The 26227-nt window shown below is 52.9% G+C and overlaps 1 protein-coding gene across 15 annotated transcripts; it reads right to left on the bottom strand.

The window, feature by feature from the left end:
* Positions 1-1776: 1776 nt before the first annotated feature.
* Positions 1777-24673, bottom strand: TEF (TEF transcription factor, PAR bZIP family member). Of its 15 annotated transcripts, none has more exons than XM_027107792.1 (5): positions 24547-24659; positions 16049-16191; positions 11254-11571; positions 6431-6679; positions 1777-5311 (listed from the first exon to the last, which is right to left on the bottom strand). In XM_027107792.1, the coding sequence occupies exons 3-5, from the start codon at positions 11513-11515 to the stop codon at positions 4863-4865; spliced, it is 960 nt and encodes a 319-aa protein (XP_026963593.1). In that variant the 5' UTR covers positions 11516-11571; positions 16049-16191; positions 24547-24659; the 3' UTR covers positions 1777-4862. The 15 variants fall into 15 exon arrangements, with proteins under 15 accessions (XP_026963593.1, XP_026963591.1, XP_026963590.1 ...); XM_027107790.1 differs by lacking the exons at positions 16049-16191; positions 24547-24659 and adding exons at positions 11661-11881; positions 15341-16037; XM_027107789.1 differs by lacking the exons at positions 16049-16191; positions 24547-24659 and adding exons at positions 11661-11881; positions 14833-14946.
* Positions 24674-26227: the final 1554 nt, after the last annotated feature.

Genomic DNA, 26227 nt, shown 5'->3' with positions numbered 1-26227 from the left:
AGGGATAGAGGGGAGGCTGAGCTGGAAGGCTCTGTAAGTTGTCAGGAATGGAAAAATCCAAGGGTGCAGTTGGTGAAAAGATGGGGTGTGTGACACTGCCCTGAGCCCAAGGTCAAGAACCGTCTAGGAATTTGAATTTGAAAAGTTGAAACCCACCCTGGGTTTGAATTCTAGCCCTGCTGCTTTGGTTTGGGGCATATCACTTTGCTTTTCTGAGCTTCAATGTTTACTGTAAAATGGCCATTTAAAAAAGTCCACCTTGGGACTTCCCTGGTGGCGCAGTGGTTAAGAATCCGCCTGCCAATGCAGGGGACACGGGTTTGAGCCCTGGTCCGGGGAGATCCCACATGCCGCGGAGCAACTAAGCCCGTGCGCCCCAACTACTGAGCCTGCACTCTAGAGCCACAACTACTGAGCCCGTGTGCTGCAACTACTGAAGCCCGCGTGCCTAGAGCCCGTGCTCCACAACAAGAAAAGCCACCGCAATAAGAATCTGCAACTAGAGAAAGCGCGCGTGTAGCAATGAAGACCAAACACAGCCAAAAAACAAAAAAACTCCACCTTGCCAGCCCATCTCCAAACTCCAAATGCATGTTTTTCCCCTTAGAAACAAAATAGTTCCTGGTCCCTCAAACCACAGGAACCCTGAGCATTAACAACACGCAGCACGGGAAGCACGAGAGAACAGCCACAGTTGTCCACAGGCAGCTCTGGGCCTCACTGAGGAAGCAGGCAGCACCAGCTCCGCATATGCACACACAGAGTGAGCGGAAGCAGCGTGAAGAGTGGGTGGAGAGGCGGGGAGGGGGTGGAATTTGCAGCAGGCTCTGCCAAGGGTGGGATACCCTATTCCGTGCCCACCCCCGGAGCCTGGGCCCGTCCTGAGTAGGGGTCTTGGGGACGCCAATGCTGAGCGGATCAGCAAGACAGTTCTGGTGCTGAGCAAATAGCTGCACCCTTGTGTATAACCTTGTCCAAACTTCCCCGACCAGGGATCCCAGGGCTCGAACCCACACCCCCTGCAGTGGGAGCACGGAGTCTTAACCACTGGACTGCTGGGGAAGTCCATAAACTTGTCTTTTTTATATATATATAAATTTATTTATTTTTGGCTGCGTGGGGTCTTTGTTGCTGTGTGCAAGCTCTCTCTAGTTTTGGCGAGCAGGGGCTATTCTTCATTGCGGTGCACGGCCTTCTCACTGCAGTGGCTTCTCTTGTTGCGAAGCACGGGCTCTAGGCACGTGGGCTTTAGTAGTTGTGGCATGTGGGCTCAGCAGTTGCGGCTCACGGGCTCCACAGTGCAGGCTCAGTAGTTGTGGCACACAGGCTTAGCTGCTCCACGGCACGTGGGATCTCCCCGGACCAGGGCTCGAACCCGTGTCCCCTGCATTGGCAGGTGGATTCTTAACCACTGCGCCACCAGGGAAGCCCCGTAACCTTGTCTTAATTGTGATGGTCTCACGGCTGTAGACAAAATTTGGCAAAAGGAAAAAAGGAAAACCTCTAGAATCCCACCACCAGCCCCTTTTCCACGTTGCCACTGAGGGTTCCCTGTTTGCGGACACTTTTCATGAGCAGTTCCCTGTATTTCTACCAGCTGTGCAGCACTTTTATTTGTTCTAACTGCTTGGGGCCTGATACTTGTCCTTCCTGAGTAAACTGTGAGGTTAGGGAGCAGAAATTACTTCTAGCTGACAGACAAGGAAACTGAGGCACAGCGTGGTTAGGTGACTTGGCCTTGAAGTGGGGAGGAGAGAAAAGACAGCCCCACAATTCTCATCTCAAAATATTTAATTTCATTTGAAAAGGATACATTCCCCGCTTCCCTCCCGCCACATCACTCCGGCCCACCGGCAGCGGCACACTCACACGCACACACGCACATAAGGCCAGTGGGCTACGCTCTGCCTCTGCCCTCACCGGCTGGGAAGAAGGGTTTGCGCCTTGCCTCCTTCCCCAGCAAAGGTAAAGGAGAGAGAGGCCTGCTGGAATGCCAGCTCCCAGGGGAGGACGCAGAGCCCCACACACTCTGTCACGTCACATGCACTTAGAAAAATAAAACCAAGTGGTGTTCTGGCATCCCCAACACTGTAAGACAGCAATATCCACCTGGAAGTCATCTTTGCCATTTTCTAGAAAAATTTATTGCACTTAATTAACAGATGTTAAAGGAGCTCTGGGGTGGGGCTTTGCCATGAAAAACAGGGGCTTTCAGCCCTTTGCTCCCAGGGCCCTGGATGGAGAGCTACACAGCATGAAGGGGCCCTTTTCTGCCGGCCCCCATGCCTGCCACCCCACCTCAAGCAGGAGCTGCCTGCCAGGGCCACAGCAGGTCCCCTCACCAGGGTGATGCTTACCGAGTCAAGGTTCACTACTACGTGCCTTCCGCAACCTCAGGACCCAGGCAGGCAAACCCTTTCCTTTGGCCAAGGGTAAGAATTACCCAGGTCCTCCACAAGGCTGCTGGCCATTGTGAAAGCTCTCTCTCTCTGAATATATATATTTCTCTATCTAGATATACATTTATTATATGCATATTCTTGCAAGATTCTAGCTCATTCATTCATGATTTGTCTGTTCTGAGGTTGCAATGAGGCTGAAGACATGGTGCATAAGCAGGGATGGCGCTTCCCAGCCCACTGCAAGCCCATAGAAAGCCATTGACGTTGGCGTCTCTAGTCTCCAGTGCTTTTTAGAGGATGTCAAAGATCTGAGCATAGGTGCCTCAGTCTTTGGCTGTCAGCCCCAAGACAGAGAGGGTCCAGCGGGGAGTCAAGGAGACTCCCAACTCCACAATGGAAACTGAGTAGGCACCACCCTCTCCTCCTGCAAGGGCTTGATCCTTAAGCCTGGGAAGAAGACATGCTTACCTGAGCACTCTTTTCCCCAAAATGTCAACCTCCACGGATATCTCCTTCCTGTCCCTGCCAGGCTCCTGGCTCAAAGGGGCTCTTCTAAAAGAAGCCAGCACCACACTCTTCCCAAGTAAGGAGAGAACCAGACACCCACTGGCTGGCGGCGGGGGGGGTGTAAAAGGGGAGGGCACTGGCCAGGCAGAAGGTGGGACAAAGAGAAGAGACATCAAGTCATCATCTCACCCGCTGGGGTCGGAAAGTGGACGCCACCCGGGGACTAAATGTCCATCCCTTAGGGAAAAAAACTGAAAAAAACACAAACCATACACTTCTGGCCAAAGAAAATGAAGAGCTTTTAAGCTGGTGGCTCTTCTACCAGTAACAAAAATGAAAAGTGCCCTCTTGGTGGGTGGCCGGACCAGAGGGAGTGTGCCTGGGCGGGACACTGACATGCCGGATGCAACTGCCCTGTCGTGGTTACAATAGAGTGAGAAGTGTGAACATGGTTTTCATAGAACCACAAAGTAAAAGTCAGGGGCCTGCAGGGAGGGCGCTGACATCCCTTGGCCTCAGGGACCCTTGTCAAGTCCCCTGGAGAGACGGGTGTGCAGGTCCCTGGAGGGCCGTGGCGTTCCCCTGGGGTGTGGTCCACGGCCAGTGGATGGCTTCCCCTGCTCTTAACATCTGTTATGAAAAGTCTTTAGGGGTCAAGGCCCAGGACTCCAAGCCACCACTTTAAATAAAGCCAGTGGTGAATGTGACAAAGTGTGCCCATTACCTCTGACCCCTCCTTACCACAGGCTGCCTGCCCTGAGCAAATAAATACACCCATCTCTGGGTGCCCCAGCTGACCGCAGCGAGCAGACGCTTCCACGGATCTCCGTAATTAATCTCTCGGGCAGAGCCAAAGGACGAGTCCAGCTGGACACAAGAGAAAGGAGCAGCTGGGAGGTGGGCCCCTCCGCACCACACCACAGCCAGGCTTGCATGGGTGGCTGTCTCCTGGGACCCAGATCGAGGGGACTCTAGCCTATGTAAATGTCCCAAGAGCCTGCTGTTCCAAAAGAGTTGTGCTGCGACCAGGTGACCAGGTGTCCTGCCTGGTGACGCCCTCCAGGCCGCTCGCACGGGGTGGATCCTGAAGCCAGAACTGGGAAGCCCTCTTCTGCTTTTCAGGGACAGTGGACTCGGGCCTGGCCCACACGGGAAAGCAGAGCAAGAAAGAGCGGGAGCTTCTCGAGAAACATGCCCCAGCTCCCCACCTACAGCGTGAGGGGCTGTGGAGACCGGTTTTCTGAACACCATGCAGAAGGTGCATCCCAGCTCCAGGAAGTTAAGCTTCCTAGATGAGGAGACTTTTTCTTTTAAATCCAAGATCTGAGCTTGGTCACTGGATGAAAAGAAACAGCAGGCCCAGAGGCCCAGTCTGGTGGGACAAATTTGACTCAGGCAGCCTCCACAAGTGACCTGCAGAAGACGAGATATGCACGGCGACCAAGGCTCAGAGACCACCACCCTGGGAGTCTCTCCCCAACCAACGGTGGATGGAACGCAGAGGGAACCCCTCACCAGGGCCTCCTCCTTCCAGGCCTCGGAGCCACAGAGAAAAGGGGTGAGGGAGCCAGGAATGGTTGGGTGCACTTCTGTTGCAGGCCCAGACGCAAAGCCTGTCCCAGGCTGTGCAGACACCCAGCCGCTGCGGCCTGGCACCCACGTGGACACTACAGAGGAGCTGGCATGTCTTTTTACCTTTGAGGAAGATGGGAACGGATGTTTTTCTCTAAGACTTTCTCGGGAGGACAACAGACCCTCCCTGCCTGGAAATGCGCCCTGCTACCTGAGAAGATGTAAGGGCGACAGCCATCATGACTCATTCTGCAGAGACAGGCCAGGACGGCCCAGGCTGGAGAAGCAGGGAGAGTCAGGGAAGCCTGGGTACCCTGGAAAAGAAGAGCCCATGCTCCAGAGGTCCCCTTCCGGTCCAACTGAGACAGCCAAGAACAGAGACTAAGGCTGAGTCACCACCTCATAGATTCTCTCGCAACCCGCCAGGGAGGAGGCTGGCCCCCAGGGAAGTTGCCGTGCTGGCCATGTGATAATGAAGCTTGAACGTGAAGGCTCCTGGGGCAGGTGCACCGCCATGCGCCCACGACGAGTCATAAGTCTCCACGCAGGGGTGGGTTTCAGGGGTCCCAGGCAGAGGTCTGAGGTGAGGCAGCGTGCCCGGGTGGGGGCACGGGTTACAAGGGCCCGTACTTGGTCTCGTACTTGGACACGATGGTCTTGCACTTGCCCACCTCCTTGCGCAGCTCCGCCACCTCCGTCCGCAGGGCTGTGTTCTCCTTCTCCAGGAAGGCCGCCCGGATGGTGATCTGGTTCTCCTTCAGGCGCCGGGCATCCCGAGACCGCTTGGCCGCCACGTTGTTCTTCTTGCGTCTCGTCCAGTACTTTTCGTCCTGTCAGGAAGGGTCCTCTGTGGGTCTCTCCTCTTTCCCATGAGGGAACCCAACCTTCCCCTCCTGCCAGCACTGCACACACCCGACTCCTCTTATAACCCACGCGGTCCAGCCAGAATGAGAGCTGGGACCCCGGGGAAGGAGCTGCATGTGCCCCGGGACACTGAGGGGCCCCGCCCTTTCCCAGGGAGGCGGGATGAGAATGCAAGCCTTTGGTGGGATCTGTGGTGGAAGGAAGGGCGCTCCACCTACTGGTGGCCTGCTCTGTGCTGCTCCAACATAAAGCACTGCCTATACTCTTGCCTCACTTAGGCACTCTGGCTGTGGCTAAGGGTGGGCACTCTGAGTCCAGTCCCCTGAGTTCACATCTTGGTTCTGCCACTTTCTAGCAGTGGAACCGTGCGAGTTCCTTAACCTCTCAATATCTCGTGCCCCTCATCTTTACAACAGGGGATAATTACAGTAATGACCTCACAGAGTTGCTTGAGGATAAAATGAGTTAATATGTACAAGGTGCTTGGCCTACCAGTGCCTGGCCTACAGTGAGGTTTACCGTATTTATTGTTGTTATTATTAAAGCCTCAGAAACATCTCAAGAGGCAGGTATGGTTATTCCTACTTTACAGATGGGGAACCTGAGGTCTGCCTGACTCCAAAGCTTACAAGAAAAGTCCTTCTTACGAGTTTTTCATCAGAGGGAAGGGAAAAACTGCAGAATCCTCCTCCCTCCCCCCTCCCAGTTGCTACAAAACCACCAGCTTGAAGGCTGCTTGCTAATCCCTGGGATGGCAATACACAACCATCCTCTGTCCTTCAAAGTGAGGGCTTGTTCAACCCCAGTTTCTGTGGCCTAGTGAGCTCTTGCCCGAAGGCTGGGTTGAAGCCAGGGAAGTGAGAGCATCAGCACAGCTGGCTGCCAGAAAGGAAAGAGAGAAGCTGCAGGGAGTCACGCTGGGGCCAAATGCCACCCAACTCCCTTTCTTTCTCTCAGTTGCTGCAGGATGTGGCTCTAAGCTCTGAACTCATGCCTTTCTAAATGTGTCCACAGGAGGGAGGGTGCTCTAGATGAAATCGAATGTGAAGAAGCACAGCCCCTTGGCTTCTGAACCAACACTGTACCTTCACTACAGTGGATACACCAGGTTACCTTCTGCTCATCGGGGACAAAGACCTTCTTGGCCTTTTTGATCATGGGCTGGGGCTTCAGGTCCTCCTCTGCAAACTTGTGCTTCCGAGGGTTGAACAGCTCCCCGCCCGGCACACTGGAGAGGACCAGGTCGGCAGGGTCGGGATTGAAGTTCACATCCACCTCCACGCAGTTGGGGTCGATGGGACTGGGTGTCTCCCTCTCCTTTTCCAGGGAGGATTCTGAAAGACACAGAGGCAGGTGGTCCTGAAACAGTCTAGACTCACTGGACGGCCAAGACTCACGTCACACACCCAGACACCTGCTTGAATCTCAAGGTTCCACAAGCCACTGCCGCTTGGAGGGAAGAAAAACTACCACAGCACCAGCCCCCAAGCCAGATTGGCGTATGTGATTCAATTCAACAACACAAACATGGAAAGAATTCTTCCCTTTAGGAACAAAATGCTCAAAAGGAAACAGAGGCCCTCGAAAAAGACAAAATTTTCCGATTGTTTTTTTCCCCCCAGAAATGTTAAGCAAAACATTAAATCATCATACCCCCTTAACTTCCTGTGGTTTCAAGTTCTCAAGTAATGAGAAACAGCTGAATCTCACCAGGAACTGTGATGGGTTAGGGACACAGACTGAATAACGAAATGGCTTCCATTTCTGAATCCCCTGAGACAAATCAGTGGCTGTGCTCATTTAGTCTTATAACAACTCTGAAAGGGAGATGGGTGTTAACCTTATTTTACAGATGAGGAAACTAAGGCTCAAAGCAATGACATGGTTTTCCCAGGATCACATGGATGGTAAATGACTGAACTAAAATTTAAGTCTGGGTCTGGCTGACTCTGAATCCTTGTTCTTCACTGCCCTACCCGGCTGTGGCTTTATAGTGGACATTGGATTTAAGGAACTTTCAGATTTCAAAGGTTATGTGTTAGGGAGAATCCCCTGGTGGTCCAGTGGTTGGGACTCCATGCTTCCGCTGCATGGGGCGTGGGTTCGATCCCTGGATGGGGAACTAAGATCCCACAAGCTGTGCGGAGCGGCCAAAACAAACACACAAAAAAACCTGTTCAAAGATTATGTGTTATTAGAGATAATTTATTTAAAACAATCTACGCCTTTGGCCTACTTGTTCAATGCTACTGATAGGAGTACACAAAATAATTATTCAGTCCACAGATACTTATTGAACACCTACTATATGCCAGGAACTGTCATGCCAAAGACAAAGCAGTGAACAAAACAAGTAAAAGTCCTTGCCTTCATGGAATGTTATTCTAGTGGGGAAGGCCAACATTACACAAGATAAATTACAAGTATCTATATAAAACTGTTAGATGCCATGTGGATATTTGAGAAAAGAACATTTCAGAGAGTGAACACCAGGTGCATGGTCTGTGCACAGGCAAGCACTGGGATAGTCAAGGAAGAGCAAAGGAGACCACTGTGGCTGCAGTGGGTGAATGAGAGGCAGGAGTAACCGGAAAGGCCCAGAACAGAAAACATGGGGCCTTTAATCCCTATAAAGCAGTGGTTCTCAATAGGGGACGATTTTGTTCTGCAGGGGATATGTGACCATGTTAGGATGGGGGGGTATGTTCTACTGGCATCTAGTGGGTAGAAGCCAAGGATGCTGCTAAACATCCCACAGTGCACAGGACAGTCCCTCCCCAACCCCAACAAAAAAATTATCTGGTCCAAGTGTCAATAGGGCCACTGATTTTGACTTTCACCCTGAGTTGAAAGAAGTCATTGGAGGGTTCTGAGCAGAGGTGTGACATGATCAGACTTAGGTTTTAACTGGATCATGCATATAAACTAACTGTATCCTATCAAAGGGGTTAATTACAAACAAGGATGAGTGTCAGAGGAGTGAATGACCAGGGACCAATGTGGTAACTATAGGAATAAGCAACAAACAGTCAAGGCACCCAAGGCTGGCAACTAGACCTCCCCTGTCCTGCTGGTGGAAGTATACATGGCTACAGCCATTTTGTACACTATTTGGCAACACCTACAAATGCTGATTGGGTAAATGTCTGATGACCCAGCTGCTCTATACCTTGGTAAATGCCTGACAGAAATGCATACAGGTATTTACCAAAGACTCACACGCAAATGTTCAAGGCAGTGCTATGTACAATCCCAAACTAGAAACATCTCGTGTGCCCATCAGCTGAAGAGTGGATAAACTGTGGTGTAGTCATACAATAGAACAATGGAATACCATTCACCAATGAAAATGAACAAAGTTCTGCTACAGGCAACAACGTGGATGATTTTCACAAACGGAGCTGAGGAAAGAAGCTAGGCACAAAAGAATACATACTACTTATGTCTTTTCTACAGAAGGAACTGAAAAATGAACTCTTTCATTTCTACCATGTGTACAACTCTTACTTCATCTGTATCGTGGCTTTTCTCTCTGTCACAGGAATTTTCCGTAAGTATGTTCTGTAAATCTATTTTGTTAGTTACTGATGCCCACATGATTTATATGTTACTGTAAGGCTAGTTATAGGATGCTATAAATGTGAGAGTATAAATGTAATTGACTTATGATTGTTTAAAAAAAGAAGGGAACATAATATACAGTTCCATTTACAGAACATTCGACTATAAGCAAAATGAATCTTTGGTGATGGAAATAAGGATAGAGACTACCTCTGGGGAGTAAGGACCGAGAGGGGTCCCAAGGCACTTTGGGGATCCCAACAGTGTTCTCTATCCTGAGTAGTTGCACAGGTGGGTTCACTCTGTGAAGATTAACTGAGTGGTATACTTATGATACTGGCATTTCTGGATGCCGTACTTCATTAAGAAGGTTTACTTAAAAACAAAATCAAAGGCAAATGCCACCTAGGTGGTCTAAGGTGTAAGAAGAGGGCTCATTTCCAGTTCTGTCCCCTACCCACACATGGAACCGGCCTTGCAGGACAACCTGACCTGCACAAAAATGAGCTGCCTTCAGGGACCTCCCTGGTGGCGCAGTGGTTAAGAATCCACCTGCCAATGCAGGGGACACGGGTTCGATCCCTGGTCTGGGAAGATCGCACATACCGCGAAGCAACTAAGCCCTTATGCCACAACTACTGAGCCTGTGCTCGGGAGCCCGCAAGCCACAACTACTGCACCTACGTGCTTCAACTACTGAAGCCTGAGCACCTAGAGCCCGTGCTCCGCAACAAGAGAACAAGAGAAGCCCCTGCTCGCTGCAACTAGAGAAAGCCCACGTACAAAGACCCAATGCAGCCAAAAATTTAAAAAATAAAATTAAATAAATAAATTTTTTTAAAAAAGCGCTGCCTTCAAACAAAAATTTGGCTAGAATCAGCTGAAGCCTCTCAAGCTGAACAGTTTACAGGAAAGAAATGAGGGGCAGAGGAACATGTTAAAAGGCAGTACAGAGATATAGTCAGAAAAATCTAGCATGGGCAATACTTTACAGGACAAACAATTCAGCTTCTTCAACAAATAAATTACAAAGAAATAAAAAGGAGAGGGGACCCCATAGATTACAAGAGATTTAAGAAACATAACTAACTGAAACATGTGGGTCTTGTTTGGCTCCTGATTCAAAGGAACTGTAAAGCAATAACACTTACGAGACAACTTTTTGGAAATTTGAATGCTGATGGATGTATTGTCAATTTCAGATGTTAAATTGGTATTTTTGCTCTGTTTTTTAAAAGAGCCCTTATAGTTTATATATATATTGAAATATTTATCGATGAAATGATACAATACCTAGGATCTGAATGAAAATAATCAGGTTAAGGGAATGGAAGAAGTTATAGAAAACAAGATAGATTACAAGTTAATTATTATAGAAGCTGAGTGATGGCTACTGGAGGTTCATTATAGCAGCCCTTTACTTTTGTATTTGAACGTTTTTCCAAAATAAAAAGAAAAAAAAATTGAGCGTCACAATTCCTTGGGTGCAGGTTCCCTGGGTTCCACACCAGTTCCTGGGGTCTTTCCTGGGAGACATCTGCCTATACGCCTCGAACTGAGCCTGCAGAAAGCTTTGTAGAGCCCCTGAAACAGGGGCCATGCCTCCTCTGGTGGGTTCGTGACCCAGGGGCATGAAAACCAACCAACTGATCTCCAGAGGTAAAACAGAAAAAGGACACGAGGATGCGGGAGGAATCCCAAAGACGATATCTGTCCTGGCAGCAGAAATGCCTTCTTCATGCCAGTGCCTGAGCAGAACCTGGCTAAACAGCCAAACATCCTGGGTTCAATGCTGCCTCCACTTCCTACCAGCTGTGTTACCTTGAGCAAGTTACCTAACTTCTCAGTCTCCTCACCTATAAAATGAGGATAACAGTATCAGTCTCACAAGGGGGTTTTTGTGAGGATTATGTTAATGCCTGGCACAGAGTAAGTGCTAAATATTATAAATGTTAGCTGTTGTTGTTGTTATTATTAGTGTCGCCTGAGCTTCCTAATCATCTGTGGCGAGGTGCGCGTGGGGGTAAAGAGCAGCACCGAAGATGCAGAAGGGATTTCTATCCTGTGAAGCCTCTGGCTGGGAGGGCTCGCTCCACCGGGCTAACCAGCTGCGGCAAACAACCAACAGAAAGGCTCCAGCTGCTGCCGAGGGGACTGCTGTTTTCATGTTCAGCCTTGGGGGGCTGTCCTGAAGGGTGAGGAGCACAGGGTTTCTGCTCCCTGTAGGCCCACTGGGACCTCCCCTGAGAGGAGGGGCTCACTAGGTGCGTGGACACAAGCAGCCCTCAGCAGGAAGCAGACTTCCTTGGATGCGGCAGGTGGCCCTGCCCGAAGGCCCATCACCAACCTGTGCTAGACACGGTTTCCGAGGGCTGAAAGACAGCGGTGGAGGAGGATGGTGGGGACGCCGTGGAGGAGCTGGCCGACTCCTTCCCTTCTAGCTCAGCCACAGGCAGCAGCAGGTTCTGGGCCAGGTGGGTGGGGCTGGCAGGGATGCCATTCTCCAGCAGGAACTCATCCAGGTCCATGTACTCCAGGTGGAAAGACTCGCCATCATATGGGATGGTCTTGTCCCAGATGGGTGGCATGAGGGAGGCAGAGACGGCCATGGTGCTGGCTGCTGCAGCCTCGTCTTCCTCCAGCTTTTCCTTCCCCTTTTCCTTATCTGCAGACACAAAATCTGTGATGAGACATCACTCAAGAGGGTTACTCAATCCCAGGAGGCGAGCAGTGAGCCTCACAGGGTGGACCCACCTCTCTCGGAGTCCTGATCCATCCATGAATGTCAAGAGCCCATTCTATTCTCCAGTTATAACCTGGTGCTTGAACCAGGAGCAATGGTCTCCTTTAGAGGTGGCAGCAGACCCTCATCCGTGCCTGGGTTTCCTAGGATGCTCTCCATAAGCTCTGAGGCCTGATGTATCCCCAGGGTTAATTCAGAATGGGCTGTGGGATTACCATCTGCCAGAGAGAGGCTACAGGGAGGAAATGGAGTTTCTGACCCTTCCTGATATCTTAGGAAAGGGCTGATTCCTCAGGCCAAGAACTTTTGTGTTCTCCCGTCCTGTCCCCTCCAGCTGCGCTTCTCCACAGCAACCCAGCCCGGGGCTTGAATCCCAGCTCTGCCACCCACTGCAGTGATGTGTGACTTTAGCCATGTTACTCAACCTCTCCCAGCCTCAGTGTCCTCCACTGTATATAAGGAAAAAGCTGCCTCTTTGGTGAAGATCAGAGGTAACATTTGAAAGTGTCTTGTAGAGCTCCTGGCACATAGCAGGCATTCATTATTACCGTGAGCTTGTTCAGGGCAGGGATTGTGTCTGATTCATTTCTAGATCTCGGGGACCAATACAGGAGCAGGCAGACAGTGAGCCATAGGAAGCTGTGTATAATGAATGAAGAAGGCTGGGTTTGTAAACAGACTCCCTTCAGGTTTCTCAAAAAGAGAGGGCCTGGAGCTGTCTTTTCAGGACCTTTTTCAGAGCAACCATTTCAAGAGACTTCTATCCCTGAATAAGCAGAGAAGACTTAAGGCAGGTTTTCTGGGAGGGAAGAGAGGGGTGGAGCTGTAGAAGAAAGCCTGCTCCCATTCAAAGCAAAACTGATCAATCAGTGGGGACGGGATCCCACCTAATTGTTTCAGCCCAAAAGTTATACACGTGGATTGGATATCCAAGAAAGGGTAAATTAAGAAAAAAAGACAAAAGAAAAATGTGACAAGGTTGGAAGGAAATCAAAGTGACAGGGAGGCTAATCAGAGAAGTGGGAGATAAAATCATGACAAGTTCATAATAGGTTTTCAAATTGAGGGAGACAACTTTGAATTCTGGATTCTGAAATGAAAAAGAGAAATCAAATATGATTATGTTGGAAATGAACCAGTCATGCACGGACTCCTAGACCACAGACAGCCAAAAAGCAGCCTGTTGGTCCAATAAAAATGGACACACCCAGTGAGTTAAGAAGGTGCAGGTTTTGACAAACAGAATTTGGTCACGGCTTCTAATACAAATTAACTCGAATTCTTGCAACTGCCTTCTGTACCAGGCTTTCGTTTAAAACCAAATGGGAAGTGAGAGAGACAAGCTTTGGTGGGCTGGGTGGGCCAGATGGCCTCCCTGGTCTCCTTCCTTGGGATACTGACTCTACATTCTGTTCAGAAATGACTGAGATCCATGTTGGGCGGGGTCATGGGGATCAAAGGAGGCAGGAGAAGGGAGGAGACAGAAAAACAGCCCTACTAAAAGGACGAGTAACACTGAGTTCCAGGTTTTGTCTGGCCTAAGCAATTATGCATATTTTTAATCAGTGTTTTCATAAGATGGAGTTTTAATTGTAAGAGATGATAAAGGACTAGGCCCCTCACTCAGGTCAGAGGGATTGACATCATCAGTGGTTGCCAATGATACAGTAAAGAGCATGTAAGGGCTAGTTCCGTGACCTTGAGGAAACATCCTCACCTCTCTGAGTGTCAGCTTTCTCCATCTGAGAAGTGGGGTAATCCCCTACTGGATGGCTGTGGAAGACTAAATAGAGATTATGCTGAAGTGCTCTGTGAGCATTCTGCAAAGGTAAGGTAGAACTATCGTGATGGATGGTTATTATTTGGTAATCTGACAGAACCTGACAGATGTGGACACCTGTCCTGAGGCAGCTTAACTCAGCCCCAGATTTGGAACAAAGCATTGCCTTAAAAACAAACAAAAGGGTCTGTGCATATGAGGTCCTGAAGCAGGAGAAGAGAGCCTGGCCTCACCTGATGTGTGGAAGCTATTGGTAACCCAACCCATAGAGATGGGAGCCTGAGAACACACCCAGGAAAGGAAGATAAATGGCATTTTAAAAAATAAAATTAATCCCCCCAGACAGGTAATTCACAAAAGGCCCATTCCTTCCCAAATCCCTGAACTACACCAGTGGTTCTACGAAATTAAAATCTCTCAGATTGAAATCCTCCCTCAGTGCACCTAAAACTCCACTGTAGGTGGCACTCCTGCTGCTCCCTGAACCTCATGTGCCCAGGCCAAAAAACAAGGCCAAACCTGCTTTCCACATAAGCCCCAGGGACCCTTGTGGCCTAGGAAACAAGACAAAGCCCAGCCCTGCCACTGTGGCCCCAAAGACTAGGGTCAGCCCCAAACAACCAGGTGAAGGGCCTCAGTGGCCTCGTTCTAACCCTCATCCCTCTACCTGTCTCATCCCAACCTCCCCCTCAGAAGGCGCCTCCCATTCCTTCTCCTGACACCCCTCCCCCACCTCAGCAGCAGCCCTGAAACTCATTTCCAGAAAATCTCCAGTGAGTACCTAGTACCTGGGGATACTCACACGCAGGGATGAAGACAGGTCCTCCTCTCAGGAGGGGGGACGGCCATATACGAAGACAATTCGCTATCAGAGCATCTCAAACTTTAGTGGACTTTGGAATCACGGAGGTGGGGTGGGGCTCTCCTTAAAATGCAGATTCCTGTCCCAGGAGCCGCAGAGTCGGTGGGTAAAGGGTGGGGCCCAGAAATCGGCATTTTAAACAAGCACCCCAAGTGATTCTGATACAGGCGTCCCCAGAGAAGGCGCCCTGGAGCCTCGTTTAAGGGGCTGCTGCGACCCCCATCAGCCTCCTCAGTAAACCTTACACGTCGCGCGCGCTCCCGGCCGCCCCAATGAACCTCCTCACTGCGACCCCTACCCTACCATCTCCCTCCTGACCCTTCCCCGCCAACCCCCATCTGACCCAACCTCTCTCAACTCGTCCCCGACCTTCTCTTCCCACCCCCTTTGCCTCGCCCTCCGGGCCCCTCATCATCCCTGGCCCCATCCCCCTCCGCTGGACCACTTCACCCCGACCTCCGACCTCCGAGGCCCCGCCCTCACAAGGCCCCGCCCCTGCAGAAACCCCGCCCCCAGGCGCGCGCGGACCCCCTCCCCTCACCTAGGCGCGCCTCGCGCGGGGGGTTCTCCATCAGCTTCTTCAGGACCAGAGGGAAGGAGCCCGGCAGGCCCCTTTCCCCGGCTGCGCGCCCCGGCCCCGGGCCCGGCCCCGCCTGCGGCTCTACAGGCGGCTTCTTTCCGCCGCCCGCGTCGGACATCGTGCCCCGCGCTCTGCTCGCGCGCCTCGCCTCCCCCGCCCGCCCCCCGAGATGGGACGGAGCCGTGCGACCCGCCGCAGCTGCCGACACGGGCAGCTATTGCGCAGGCGCCCAGCGGCACCCCCGCCTCCCTCCATCCCTACCCCGCCTGCGGACAGGCTCTGTCATATTAATTATTCATAAGGCCAGGCCAACTTCCCCGGATGGCAGCCTTAGATTGGCCCGCCCCGCGAGAGGGGCAGGCTCAGCCTTCCGGGCCGTAATTGGTTAGGCCGCCCGGGTAAACGAGACACGTGCGGGGCCAGGTGAGGAGCAGGGCCGAAGGCCCCGCCCCGTCCGCCTCTCTGTCACCTGATTGGTGCCTGCTGGAGTCTTGGTCGTAGGCCCTTTTCGGCGACAGCCCCTTCCCTTCTACCAGCGGTTTCACCTTCGCCTCCTTCTTCGTAACCCCTGCCCTTCTTTCGGAACACTGTAACCGGTCTCCCTTCCCTCGCATCCCAATCTCACCACCTTCGGGACGCGCTGAAGGGAGGCGGGGCTGGGAGCAGCCATGCCAGCGGGGGGAGCCTATCAGAGAGCCCCCCCCCCCCGCGCGGGTCACGTGCAGATGCAGCCGAGTCCAGTCGCGTGGGGAGGGGGAAGAAGGAAGGCGCGGAACAGCCAATGGAGGGCGGGGGCGGGGCCCGGGGCGGTGCACGAGGCGCAGCACGTGCGGGGCTGCGGCGGGGCGGGGCGCAGCGGGCATTTCTATTCCGGGGACTCTGCCCAGGGTCGTGGGACAGGGACGCAGAGGCCAGTCCTCACCCTACCTCCCCCGCGATCTAGAGGTTGGCTGAGGGCAGGGCCGGGGACGGCGACATGTTCCCGTAGGGACGGCCGGAGCAGGTTTGGCCACCGCTGAAGGGGGTGTCAGGTTCCTCACTGATCCCGGGTTTCTGGTGCGGGCGTGGCGGCCAGATAAACACTAGCGTGGAGGGAGCATTCTTGAGGCCGCGGGTGGAGAGAGAGAGCCCGGCCCTGAGCCAGAGCCAGAGTACACGCTTCCGTCCTCGCACTTACTAGTTTGTGACCTTGGGAAAGTCCAGTTGCTTCACTTGAGCCTGTTTCTTCGTCCATAAAATTTAGGGGTTGGGCTAGATAATCTCTAAAGCCCTAAACAGCTCTGAAATTCTGTTCCTCTCTAGGACCTTCCCTTCTTTTTCCTAGGGAAAAAAATAAAAAAAATTCCTTTACACAGGGTACCGGTTACACATTTTGTGGGACAACTACCTCTTCTCAAAATATTTACAAATACTCCCTGGGAGTTCCTCAGGAAACGCCTAAAAATACAAAACGTGAGGGGGTACACAAGTGTGGAGGCCTTATAGGAAGCTGCTCCTAAGTGGCGCCCAGAACTTTGTACCTCTTTACAGCACAGATCATACCCTGCCTTGAACCCAAACAAAACTAGACTCTCCCTCCCTGAGAGGGCAGGGACTTCGGCTTATTTGTCCTGTATCGGCCAGTGACTCCCGCCTTCCACGAACGAGGCTGGGGAATGGCAGGGCCTGGTCCCTGGTTCATAGGGTAGGTGCAGGACCGCAACACCCAGCTAGATGAAAGTTGTCAGGCTGATGCAATCAGAACTGGGAGTTGAGGAGGAAGAAGAGGCTGGGCCCCTGAGCAAGCCTGGAAATCAAGAGGTTTGAAGAAAATCTGGGTGGTGGTCGAGGCCAGGGGATGGAGCTTGACTCCAAAATTCAAGTTCTTATGGCCACACTAATTAGACTTCAGTCGCTTTCGGACTCTGATACCTGCAGCCAATTGCTTCATCTCTCCAGGCCACCTTTCCTTATATGTCAGACGGCGATAGGGCAGGATTGACCTTGTGAGGCTTCCTAAGCCAGTTCGTATAAAATGTACAATTGCAACCCTGCCACAAACAGTAGTTTTCACAGCTTTACTACCACTGATGGGTACAAATCCACTGCTTGGTGTATCCGTTATCCTAGAAGCAGGTATGGTGCCCATGTCGCTGTTTAGTGAAAGTACTAAATTGTGTACAGAACATTTGTTGTGTTGCAGAGTTGTTGTTAGTGGTATTCTGTATGTGGCTAAACTAATATATCTTTAGGATAAACTGACCTAGAGGTTTTGTTGTTTTGTTTTTGTGGTACGCGGGCCTCTCACTGTTGTGACCTCTCCCGTTGCGGAGCACAGGCTCCGGACGCGCAGGCTCAGCGGCCATGGCTCACGGGCCCAGCCGCTCCACGGCATGTGGGATCTTCCCGGACCGGAGCACGAACCCGCGTCCCCTGCATCGGCAGGCGGACATTCAACCACCGCGCCACCAGGGAAGCCCTGACCTAGAGGTTTTTAGAAACAAAATTCAAAGGACGGTCCGAGGAAATTGATTAAAACAATGTATGAAGTTTAAAAAAAAATGGCTAGTTTGGCCGCAGAGCAGCTTGCTGGGTTAGAGTTAAATGTATATTTTCATGGCTAATGTGACATTATTGAAGAGAAAAAATTTCTCAAGATATTAGAGGAGGATTTGTAGTAACATAACAGTGGAAGGTTATAACATTCGTTGTATGACAAAGGTGGTATGTAGTAAGAGGGAGTAAAGATTTAGATTTTTTTTTTAAGGCTGCAGTTGTCCAAAAGGGATAATGCCTACTCTGCTTATCACCCGTCCTGGAGCAACTGATTAAACAGGCGAGTGGCACTGGTGAGAAGCTCAGTAAGCAGCTTAGGGCCTTAAAACTTAGTTTTGATTTGGTCCTCTGTTCATGTACCGACACTCCCCAAAGAGGGATTTTTTTCTCCTGGACAACCGCAGGGTAAATGGTGTGTCACAAACACCACGGCAGGAACATTATAAACATGTTCTCTCTCGCGCTTACTTGCAAGCTGGGAGGTGAGCTACACTGCCAACTGGCAGCACTCAACAGCACCATCCTGGAGGCGGGAGCCATTATGTTCTTGTCTTCATTCTCCGGCTGATCCGAGAAGAGCCACAGCATCCTGTCTCTACCTCTGCCTCCTATCGTAAAGTGGGAATAACAGCGCAGCCTTGCCCCTTCTCTTAGTGGAGGAATAAATGTTGTGAGAAGTAATTGGCTAATTTCCATAGTGTTTGTGAGCCCAACAAAGAAAGAAACTCTATAAAAAGAACATGTTATTACATGGTTGAGACTTCAAAGCTATGAAGTGATACCTTAGTATTTTATAGTAATAGGGTTTCAATGCAGCAACTTCTTGAGGGAAATGTGGTCCTGGGGCAGCAGTGACTTTGTGGGGTTGGGACGCAGACCTGGGTAGAGTCTCTCCACAGCACTGTCCAGCCACTTGTCCTTGAGCTAGGGACTTCTGCTGCCTAAGTCTCAGTTACTTTTCTCTTGGAAACGGAAATGGCTCTGCTTACCTCATAGAGTGGTTATGAGGATTACGTGTGGGAAGCCTGAACAGCATATGGCGTGGAGTGCGTGGGCCTCCACGCTTCCCCTTCATTCAGGTTGTGTCGGGTGAGGAGTACGATTATTTTGGGTGAGGGGACAAGGCTGTGAGTGGGTTCTTCAGTCTAAGCTACTGCAGAGAAAGGATGTGAAACATCCATTTTCCAGAGCTGGACTGGCTTTAAATTCTACTCTTTAGAGTTCCAGAAACTTGCTAACCAACCCAAGTTAAAAATTTAATTCGGTTGAGCATATGCAGAACAGGTGCCTTTCATTAAGCCGCTATACCAACTTGGATTATTTAAATTTGAAGTTCTGAGGAACTAAAACTCCAGCATGGGAGCCTTTGGCCAGATACCGCATAATGATCTCTTTGGCCACATAGTCAGCACCTAACAGGACAGTACGACTCCGTCTTCTGACTTACTGCACAATGTGACATGATGTAAGAGCAGGACGGTGAGAAGGCTTCCATTGAGCTCTAACAAAGCCCAGTGATCTGGGTGCTTTGCGTTACCAAATGCAGGAGAGCACAGAGCTTTGTTCAGGGTAGTAACTCAGTAAGTATTTGTCGGCTCGCTCTGTTGTGGGTGCTGGTAGGAGGGTTAACAAAACCTTTCAGAGCCAAGTCATATACATCTGGAACGTTATTAACATGAAATAACAGTCATTGTGTTTGATTCACAATCAAACCTGGAATAACAAACATGAACGGTTTTTATGGCAAGTCTCCCACCACTGGCCTTGCCCACAACTGCCGCCTTTCGAGCCCACATACCTCGTGGCTGCATGGTTCTGGGCTGTGGTTTGTACCTCGGTCTCAGTGTGTCCTAGGGGAGAAGTGGCAGGTGGAGGCCCTTCGCTAACTCTTGCCCATCTCTTCAATACTCTCAAGAGTACCAGTTTCCTGTTCGGCTTGCATTTTGTCCGCTGCCCAGGTTTGGACTGTAGAAGGGAATGCCCCAAGAGCCATTTCCAGAGAGCAGCCCTCACCTCCAGGCTCTGCCACGTCTCAACAGCCACTTCCTGACAGCCAAGGGCTCTCCAGTGGAGGCTGTGTTGGTGTAGTGGTAGGGTGTGGGCTCTGGAGCTGGAACATCTAGGTCTGATTCCTGCTTTGACTACTTCCTGTGTGACCTTGGGAAAGTTACTTAACCTCTGAGCCTGAGAAGTAAAGGAGTCAATTCAGGTGCACTGCTGAGACTAGCACTAGGAGCATGGCAAGTGCTCACCTGAGGTTGTCACTTACCACACTTTCATGTTGGGTTGTCCTCGAAACACCCTGTCCCTCCTAAGCTACCACTTCCCCAAGAATAGTGTGTGTGTGTGCGTGTGTGTGTGTGTGAGGCGGACCTTGCAGGCAGGGAGGTGATGGCCTCACTCTTCTTTATGACCTTCAAGGCCCTGCAGGCTCTCCCCGTTGCGGGTCTCTCCAACCTCACCTCTTCCTTCCTTCCCACTTAATAAAACACCTCCTGCAGCCACAGTGGCCTTTCATTCCTCAGACACATGTATCTTTCTTGCCCCAGGACAGGGCCTTTGCAGGTGCTGTTCCCTCAGCCTGAAAGTTCTTGATGTACCTGGCTCTTCGTCACCCTCCAGGCTTTGGCTCAAATGTCACCCCCTCAGAGAGGCTGGCCCTGACCTCCCTGATTGCTGACTCTCTGTCTCCCCGCTGGAATGCAAACAGCAGGCGAACAGGGGCAGTGCTTGTCTCACTCGCGCCTGTGCCACAAGTGTAGCAAGGACTCAACGTGATGAATGTTTGGATGACTCGAGAGGTACTGCCCTGAGACCTGGTTCCAGAGACCCCAGGGAATTCCGTGGGTAGGGGGGAGCCTGGAAGCCAGCCAAGCTGGGTTGGAGCCCCTCGACAACTGTGTGGCCTTCCCATCGCTGAGTATTAGCCTCCTCATCTGTACGATGGATCATCACAACTCCCTTGCAAAGCCATTGCACAGATGGAGATGCAAAAGCACTGAGCACGGTTCCCAGGACACACCTGGGAACCAGGGGCCTTTAGAACCAGGATTCATTCCTTTAGCAACCTAGCCTTGGGACAGGCCCGTTAAGATGTAAAAGCCATCTGGACTGCTGGACACTGCTGTCAGTCTCTGGCACTCGGTGAGAATGAGTTTCTCACGTTTCCCTGATCGGTGATGGGGATGGGATGGGGTGGGGGGACAGGTAGAGAAGAAGGATGAGTCCCTGACGCTGGGGTGAAGAAAAGGCAGGCCTGCATGCTGGCCCCGAGGGTAGCCAGTTCCTCTGAGCGTGTTTCCTTGCCATTTAGGAGGTGGTAACGAGGGTTAGAACTAACACATCCAGTACAAAGAAGGTCCCTTCCCGCACTTCTTCCCTGGAAGCAAACTTCATGATTTCTCGGGTTTGCTCTGGTTCCCCAAGACTGGGAGTGGAGGCGACCACATGGACCTTACTGATGCCAAGCCCAGGACAGCCCAGGCTGCACTGAGTCCACTCTCTCGCCTGTTCACCTCAATTCCCCAAGAGGAGGCTACCCAGACCCCTGCCTCTGCCCCAGCGAGTCCCACTGAGATCTGGCCTGTTATCATTCAGCCCTTTCTCTGGCCAGCTCAGCTGGCCTGTCCTGTTTGGTGCGGGGCTGTTGGCACCATGCCCCCAGGAGCCTCAGCACGTGTTTCCAAGGAGACAGCCCTGAGTATGCTCCCACAAACTTGCAACGTCCCCTTCTTTCAAGGAGAATATCCATGGAAAGGAGGGTGGAAATGAGGGAGTGAAGGTCGGATTGCAAATGTGATGTCCGTGGAAGGAGCATAATGCCAGGCCCAGCTGCCGTTTGCCTTTCACAGAGAAAACAGTGGGGCACTTCACAGTTTGCAAATGTTCTCACACGGGACAGCTCACTTAGTCCTGGCCACAAGCCTGTGAAGCAAGCATTCTTCCACAGATTGGGGATGGAAAGAGGCAGATCAAGGATACCGTGCTGGGTGGCCCACAGCGATTCTGGTTAGGAGCTCCTGACACGGGGAACCTGCCTGCTCAGCTGAAAGTGATGGCCTTATTCAACCTCTGGTATGCTTTCACGCTACATGGTTCCCTGAAAAGGAGGCCCGAGTGACCAAAGTTGGCAGAAAGATGAGGGGCGGCCTCTGAACACAGCCAAGGAATGAGGGAAGGATAGGGTGTAAAGAGCTAACAGTGTGGTTTAGAGAAGCAGGGTCTTTCCAGAATCTGGAGAAGGAAGTGTGAGAGCAAGCAGCCTGGAACAGAATGGCCTCTTGGAAGAGAATCCTTGGGAGAAAAGGCAGGTGCGGAAACAGGAAGAACCGTCCTTAGGGGTCAGGGCCCAGAGGCAGAGGGGAAACTGAGTCAGAGCTCGGGACACAGACCCACTCTCTGGCTGGATGTAGATTTCTCTGCCTACAAGAAAGTTGGTTGAACGGGTGGCTCAGAGTGGGGGGCCACCGGGTGGTGGCTGTAGCCTGAAGCCAAGGAGTCTCGAGCCTGGTCAGCACTGTTGGAGGAAATCTGCTTACCCAGGAAAGGGGGGAGCCTACACAGGCTGGGGTGGGAGGCCCAGGGCAGCAAAAGTGAGAGGCCCCGAGGTCGGGGCTCAGGGAGCGTCCTTGATTTAGAAAATGGAGAGGCTGCAGGGAGAGCAGAGTCTCGTGAGCGCACGTTCTCACCCTCCGCACAGCTCCCCTCTGACGTCCCCTCCCGCTGGACCCAAGGTGTGCTCTGCATGTGACCCCCGTGTGAGCTGAAGCACAGTCACCGGGCTGGGGAGAGTGGGGACTTTGTAAAGAGGTCTCCGTCCCCCACCCTGGAGAAACCTGCACCGCTCACACCACAGCACCGGGCGAGAAATCCTGAGGGGCAACCCGGGGGTCCGAAGCCAGAGTGAGGGATGCACGCGGGGGAGAAGCCCTTGAACGACACGGGTTTGAACCGCGCGGGTCCACTTACACGTGGATTTTTTCACTAACTACGTACAGTACTATGGGATCTGTGGTTGGTTGAATCCAAGGATGTGGAAACATGTACCCACGGGGTGACTATAAAGTTATACGCAGATTTTCAGCTGTGAGGGGGGTTGGGCCCCTGACCCCCATGTTGTTCAAGGGTCAACTATGCTTGCTACATGCCCACTGGAAATCCTAGTTGTGATGGTGTGTATACTCTCTTCACCAAGGTATAGTGCCTTCAGCTGGATACTTTTATTTTTATGAAAGATTTGGAGAGTCTGGGAGCTTTGGAAAGTGGCAATGGCAGGTTAGGGGCAGTAATAAGAGCGAGGTCTTTGTGGGTTTCACTGATCCCCTTGACTCTTCGACCCTCGTCCCCTTATTTCATCCACCCATTGGCATCTGTCAGTCTGTCCGGGTCTCATGCTTCTGACTCTCAGTGAGACACCACGTAGAGAAGTGATAGGAGGTGGCCTGAGACTCTGGTCCATCCCCCGTGGACCAACCCAGCTGTACCAAACCAACTGTCCTCTGTGAGGTCGCCAGTTCTCAGCAGAGCTCTCCCTGAGACCCTGGGCGAGTCCCCTCCGTGCTGGGCCCTGACTTTGCCGTCCACGGTGCGCAGTGGGGACTTTGCAGCTGTCGCGGGGCTCTGGGGACCAGCTGGGAGCCGGGGACCAGCAGCTGCTGCTGCTCTTCATAGACCTTGTTATTCAGGTCCGAGGAGCAGCGCCCTGAGTTGCCCCCCAGACCCCTGCCCAGCCGGGAGCTGACCGTGCAGACCCGCCGGCAGCCCAGCTGCTCCCTGTGCCCGCACTGGGCCACCTGGGCCACCCTACCGTCCCTGGGTGCCCGGACCAAGAAGGGAGCCCTATTCCTCCAGCTTTTGGAAGGACTTCCAGCCTCACCTACCCACATGGGGTGTTCAGAGATGGCAAGAAAAAGTCAGCTGTGGTTCATTGGCCAGGCTGAGTTGAGAGTTTCGAGGTGATGGGCTTCTCCTGGTGAGCAGCTGGGGTCCTGAGTGCCAGGAGGGCACAGACTGCCCACAGGTGAGGCCTGAGGGGGGCCTGGAGCTAGATGAGAGAGCCCACGGGGAACCCTGCCCCGAGCTCTAGGAGCCGCCTTCTTCCCTTGGGCTGTGTCTCCATGAACGGAGCCTGCCGCTCTCCTTTCCTGAGCCTGGCTCCCTGGCTCCTGCCTCAGGGCAGGGGCTGTGGTGTGTGTCCTCGGCCTCCGGTTTGGGAGTGGCCTAAGGGTTCCGTGGAAGGAAGTCCTGTGGGGACAGCCAGGGCTGACTGGTGATGAGATGTGTCAGGTGCCAGCACGCAGGTGAGGGAGAGGCCTGAGAAAGGTCCCTTGAGGGGACACCTGGGACTCCTGTCAGACTCTGGCAGCCGAGGGCAGCTGGGCTCCTTTAAAGGCGCCTGTGCAGTTTGAGCAATGAGGACCTGACATCTTCGAACAGAAGCGATTTGGAGAAATATTTGGCAAGAGGGGGCCCCCTGAGCAGGCTGGCGCCCAAAGTTCGCATGGCCCTGGGCCTCTCGGGCAGGACTCGGGAGACACCTGGTGCTGGCTGCCCACTCTGCCCCTCGGTCCACATCCTCCTCCGCCGGCTCCCTCGCCCCGTGTTTGCCTGTGGTATCCTAGGAACCGGGGCTTCCAGCCTGTGGTCCTGTTACATAACAGCTTCCATCCCATCCACGGGTTCAGCCCTCCAGCGAGCGGAAGCCGAAGCAGACGCCCAGAGGAAAGCCTCTTCTCCAGACACGGGAGGCTGCCCGAACCTACAGTCTCTGCCAGCCCCCTGCCACCCCAACATGCAGAGGGAGGAAACTTAACAAGCAGTCAGCATCCAGTGCGTACTCTCAGCAGGGCCCTCTGGTCCTGTCCTTGTCCCGCGTGAGCACGGCACCTGTCAGTGGCCACACGCTGGCCACGGCTTCCCAAAGCTAGCAGGCCCTGGGGGCAGTCCCTGAGTGACGGTGCCACTCCCTACCGTGTCCCTCTCTGCACCCCAGCCCTTCCTCGCCCAGGAAGAGGCTAAGGGCAGACCGCTGCTGGGAACCCTCCCTTGCCTGGAGATGCCTATCCGGCCAATGTGCCTACGGCGGCCTCCACCCCTTGGGCACCTGGGCAGCCAGCCATCACAGACCACGTCCTCTCCTACCTGTCCTCTTCTCTGGCCAAGGCAGAGAGTGCTCCAGCAGGGACTTGAGGACCTCAGGCATGTCCATGGTGGGGGCCACTCCAATCCTGTCGCAGCTCGACATGGCCCGGCAGGGGGTGCTTGCTGGGGGAGTTTAGAAGCAGCTGGAGAGGCAGGAGCTGGCCGGGGAGCCACAGGCTCTGGAGGCAGGCGGGGCGGGAGCCCGAGGCAGCCAATGGGCAGCACGGGCCCCGGCCCGCCCGTCCACCCCCGACTCGGCCCCCTGCCAGCTCCGGCTGCAGCCAGGCCTTCCCTTCCTGCTGCCTGGCAGGGCGGACCTGGCCCTGCGCCAGCCTCAGCACGTGGAGACACAGCACCAATCCTCTGACAGAGAGCCCGGTGTTATCTAACTTTGCAAAGGGAAGTTCTCCCCCAGGCTGGGCGCCAGGACCGGGCCTGCCAGGTGAGAGCAGTGAGCATGCACTACACACTCCGGCCCACTGGGCAGAGGAGCCCTGGAGGCTGGGCCCCGCGGAGAGCAGGGCCTGCCGAGGAAACCAGCCCGGGCTGGGCCCCGAGACCCCGGCAGCAGGCAGCTCAGCACAAGGATGTACTGTGTTGGCACTCACAGGCACATGAGTGGGCGTCACGCACCTACCTGTGGGCTTGTGAGTCTCGAGGGGTTGCTGGCATGTTCTGATGCTGGTCCATATGCTATGCATGCACACGTGCCCTCCCAGGCATACGGTGTGCATGTGGCATGCGTCATTGGGGCTTTACACCATCTGCAGAGCCTGAAGCCTGCTCTTCTAAGGGGAGTGACAAACCTGCAGCCTGGGGTTCCTTTGGTCTTCGGGGACGGGGAGAAGAGGCAGGTGCCTAGCGGACAGGTGCTGGAGGGCAGGCAGAGCAGGCACCACTGAAGGGGGACAGCTCTGTCAACCGGGCTCAGGCTTGTCCTGGGCGAGGTCCTGCTTCCCAGCCTGTGTCCCAGCCTGTGTCCCAGCCTGTGTCCCAGCCTGGGGAGCTTGGTGGCTATTGGCTGTTTGCTGTAGTCCCCTCCCTGGCCCTCTCAACAGGACACTGGCCTCGGAGGTCCCCAGGCCACTTAACTTGAACGTGTGGTTGAAGCCAAAGTTCTGTATGTTGCCCTCCACAAAGACCAACACCTGCCTTGGCCGGCTGGGGCTGGGGGTGGGGTGGGGGAGGGGGCATTGGCTCCACCTCTCCACGCAGTGATGTGGCAGCTAGAACAAGCTGCTGGGTCTCAGTTCCAAAACCACTGAATGTTGCGACCTCCAAGGTTCCTTTCAGCTCTGGTTCTGTCTCTGACGCTCCAGGTTGGATGCAGTAAGCATTTGGGTCCTGCACCACAGCTGATTTCTATGTAGTCTTTCCCCGCTTTCTAAAATTCCATTCTGCACAAACAGCAAATACTTCAGGACGCCCTCTAGCCTCTCCTCTTCCCAACAGCCCCAGCTTATCCTCCAATTACCCACTTTGCCACCCTAATAGTCCTCCCCAAACCATGTTCTTTTCCCAAATTAATTAAAAATTAATTTCAAGTTTTGAATACAAAAAACAGTATATGGCTCAAAGCTCAAAACTTTTGATGAAGGTATACTTGTTATTTTTGGCTGCGTTGGTTTTTTTTTCTGTTGCTGAGGCTTTCTCTAGTTGCGGCGAGCGGGGGCTGCTCTTC

The sequence above is a fragment of the Aethalodelphis obliquidens genome, unplaced genomic scaffold (assembly GCF_003676395.1).
Source record: "Aethalodelphis obliquidens isolate GAN/ISIS:26980383/991018 unplaced genomic scaffold, ASM367639v1 scaffold8, whole genome shotgun sequence".
Classification (NCBI taxonomy): domain Eukaryota; kingdom Metazoa; phylum Chordata; class Mammalia; order Artiodactyla; family Delphinidae; genus Aethalodelphis; species Aethalodelphis obliquidens.
This window is presented reverse-complemented; position numbering and strand designations above follow the sequence as displayed.

Bases quoted from the DNA above. Each gene is read 5' to 3' on its own strand.
- TEF (XM_027107781.1), bottom strand. From the start codon at position 15,734: ATGCCCGCTGCGCCCCGCCCCGCCGCAGCCCCGCACGTGCTGCGCCTC. The intron at 11,572-15,340 runs GTGACAGAGAGG...TTGTGTCTGCAG, and splicing joins CTCCAGCAGGCACCAATCAG to ATAAGGAAAAGGGGAAGGAA. The intron at 5,312-6,430 runs GTACAGTGTTGG...CCTTCCTGACAG, and splicing joins GTGTATCCACTGTAGTGAAG to GACGAAAAGTACTGGACGAG.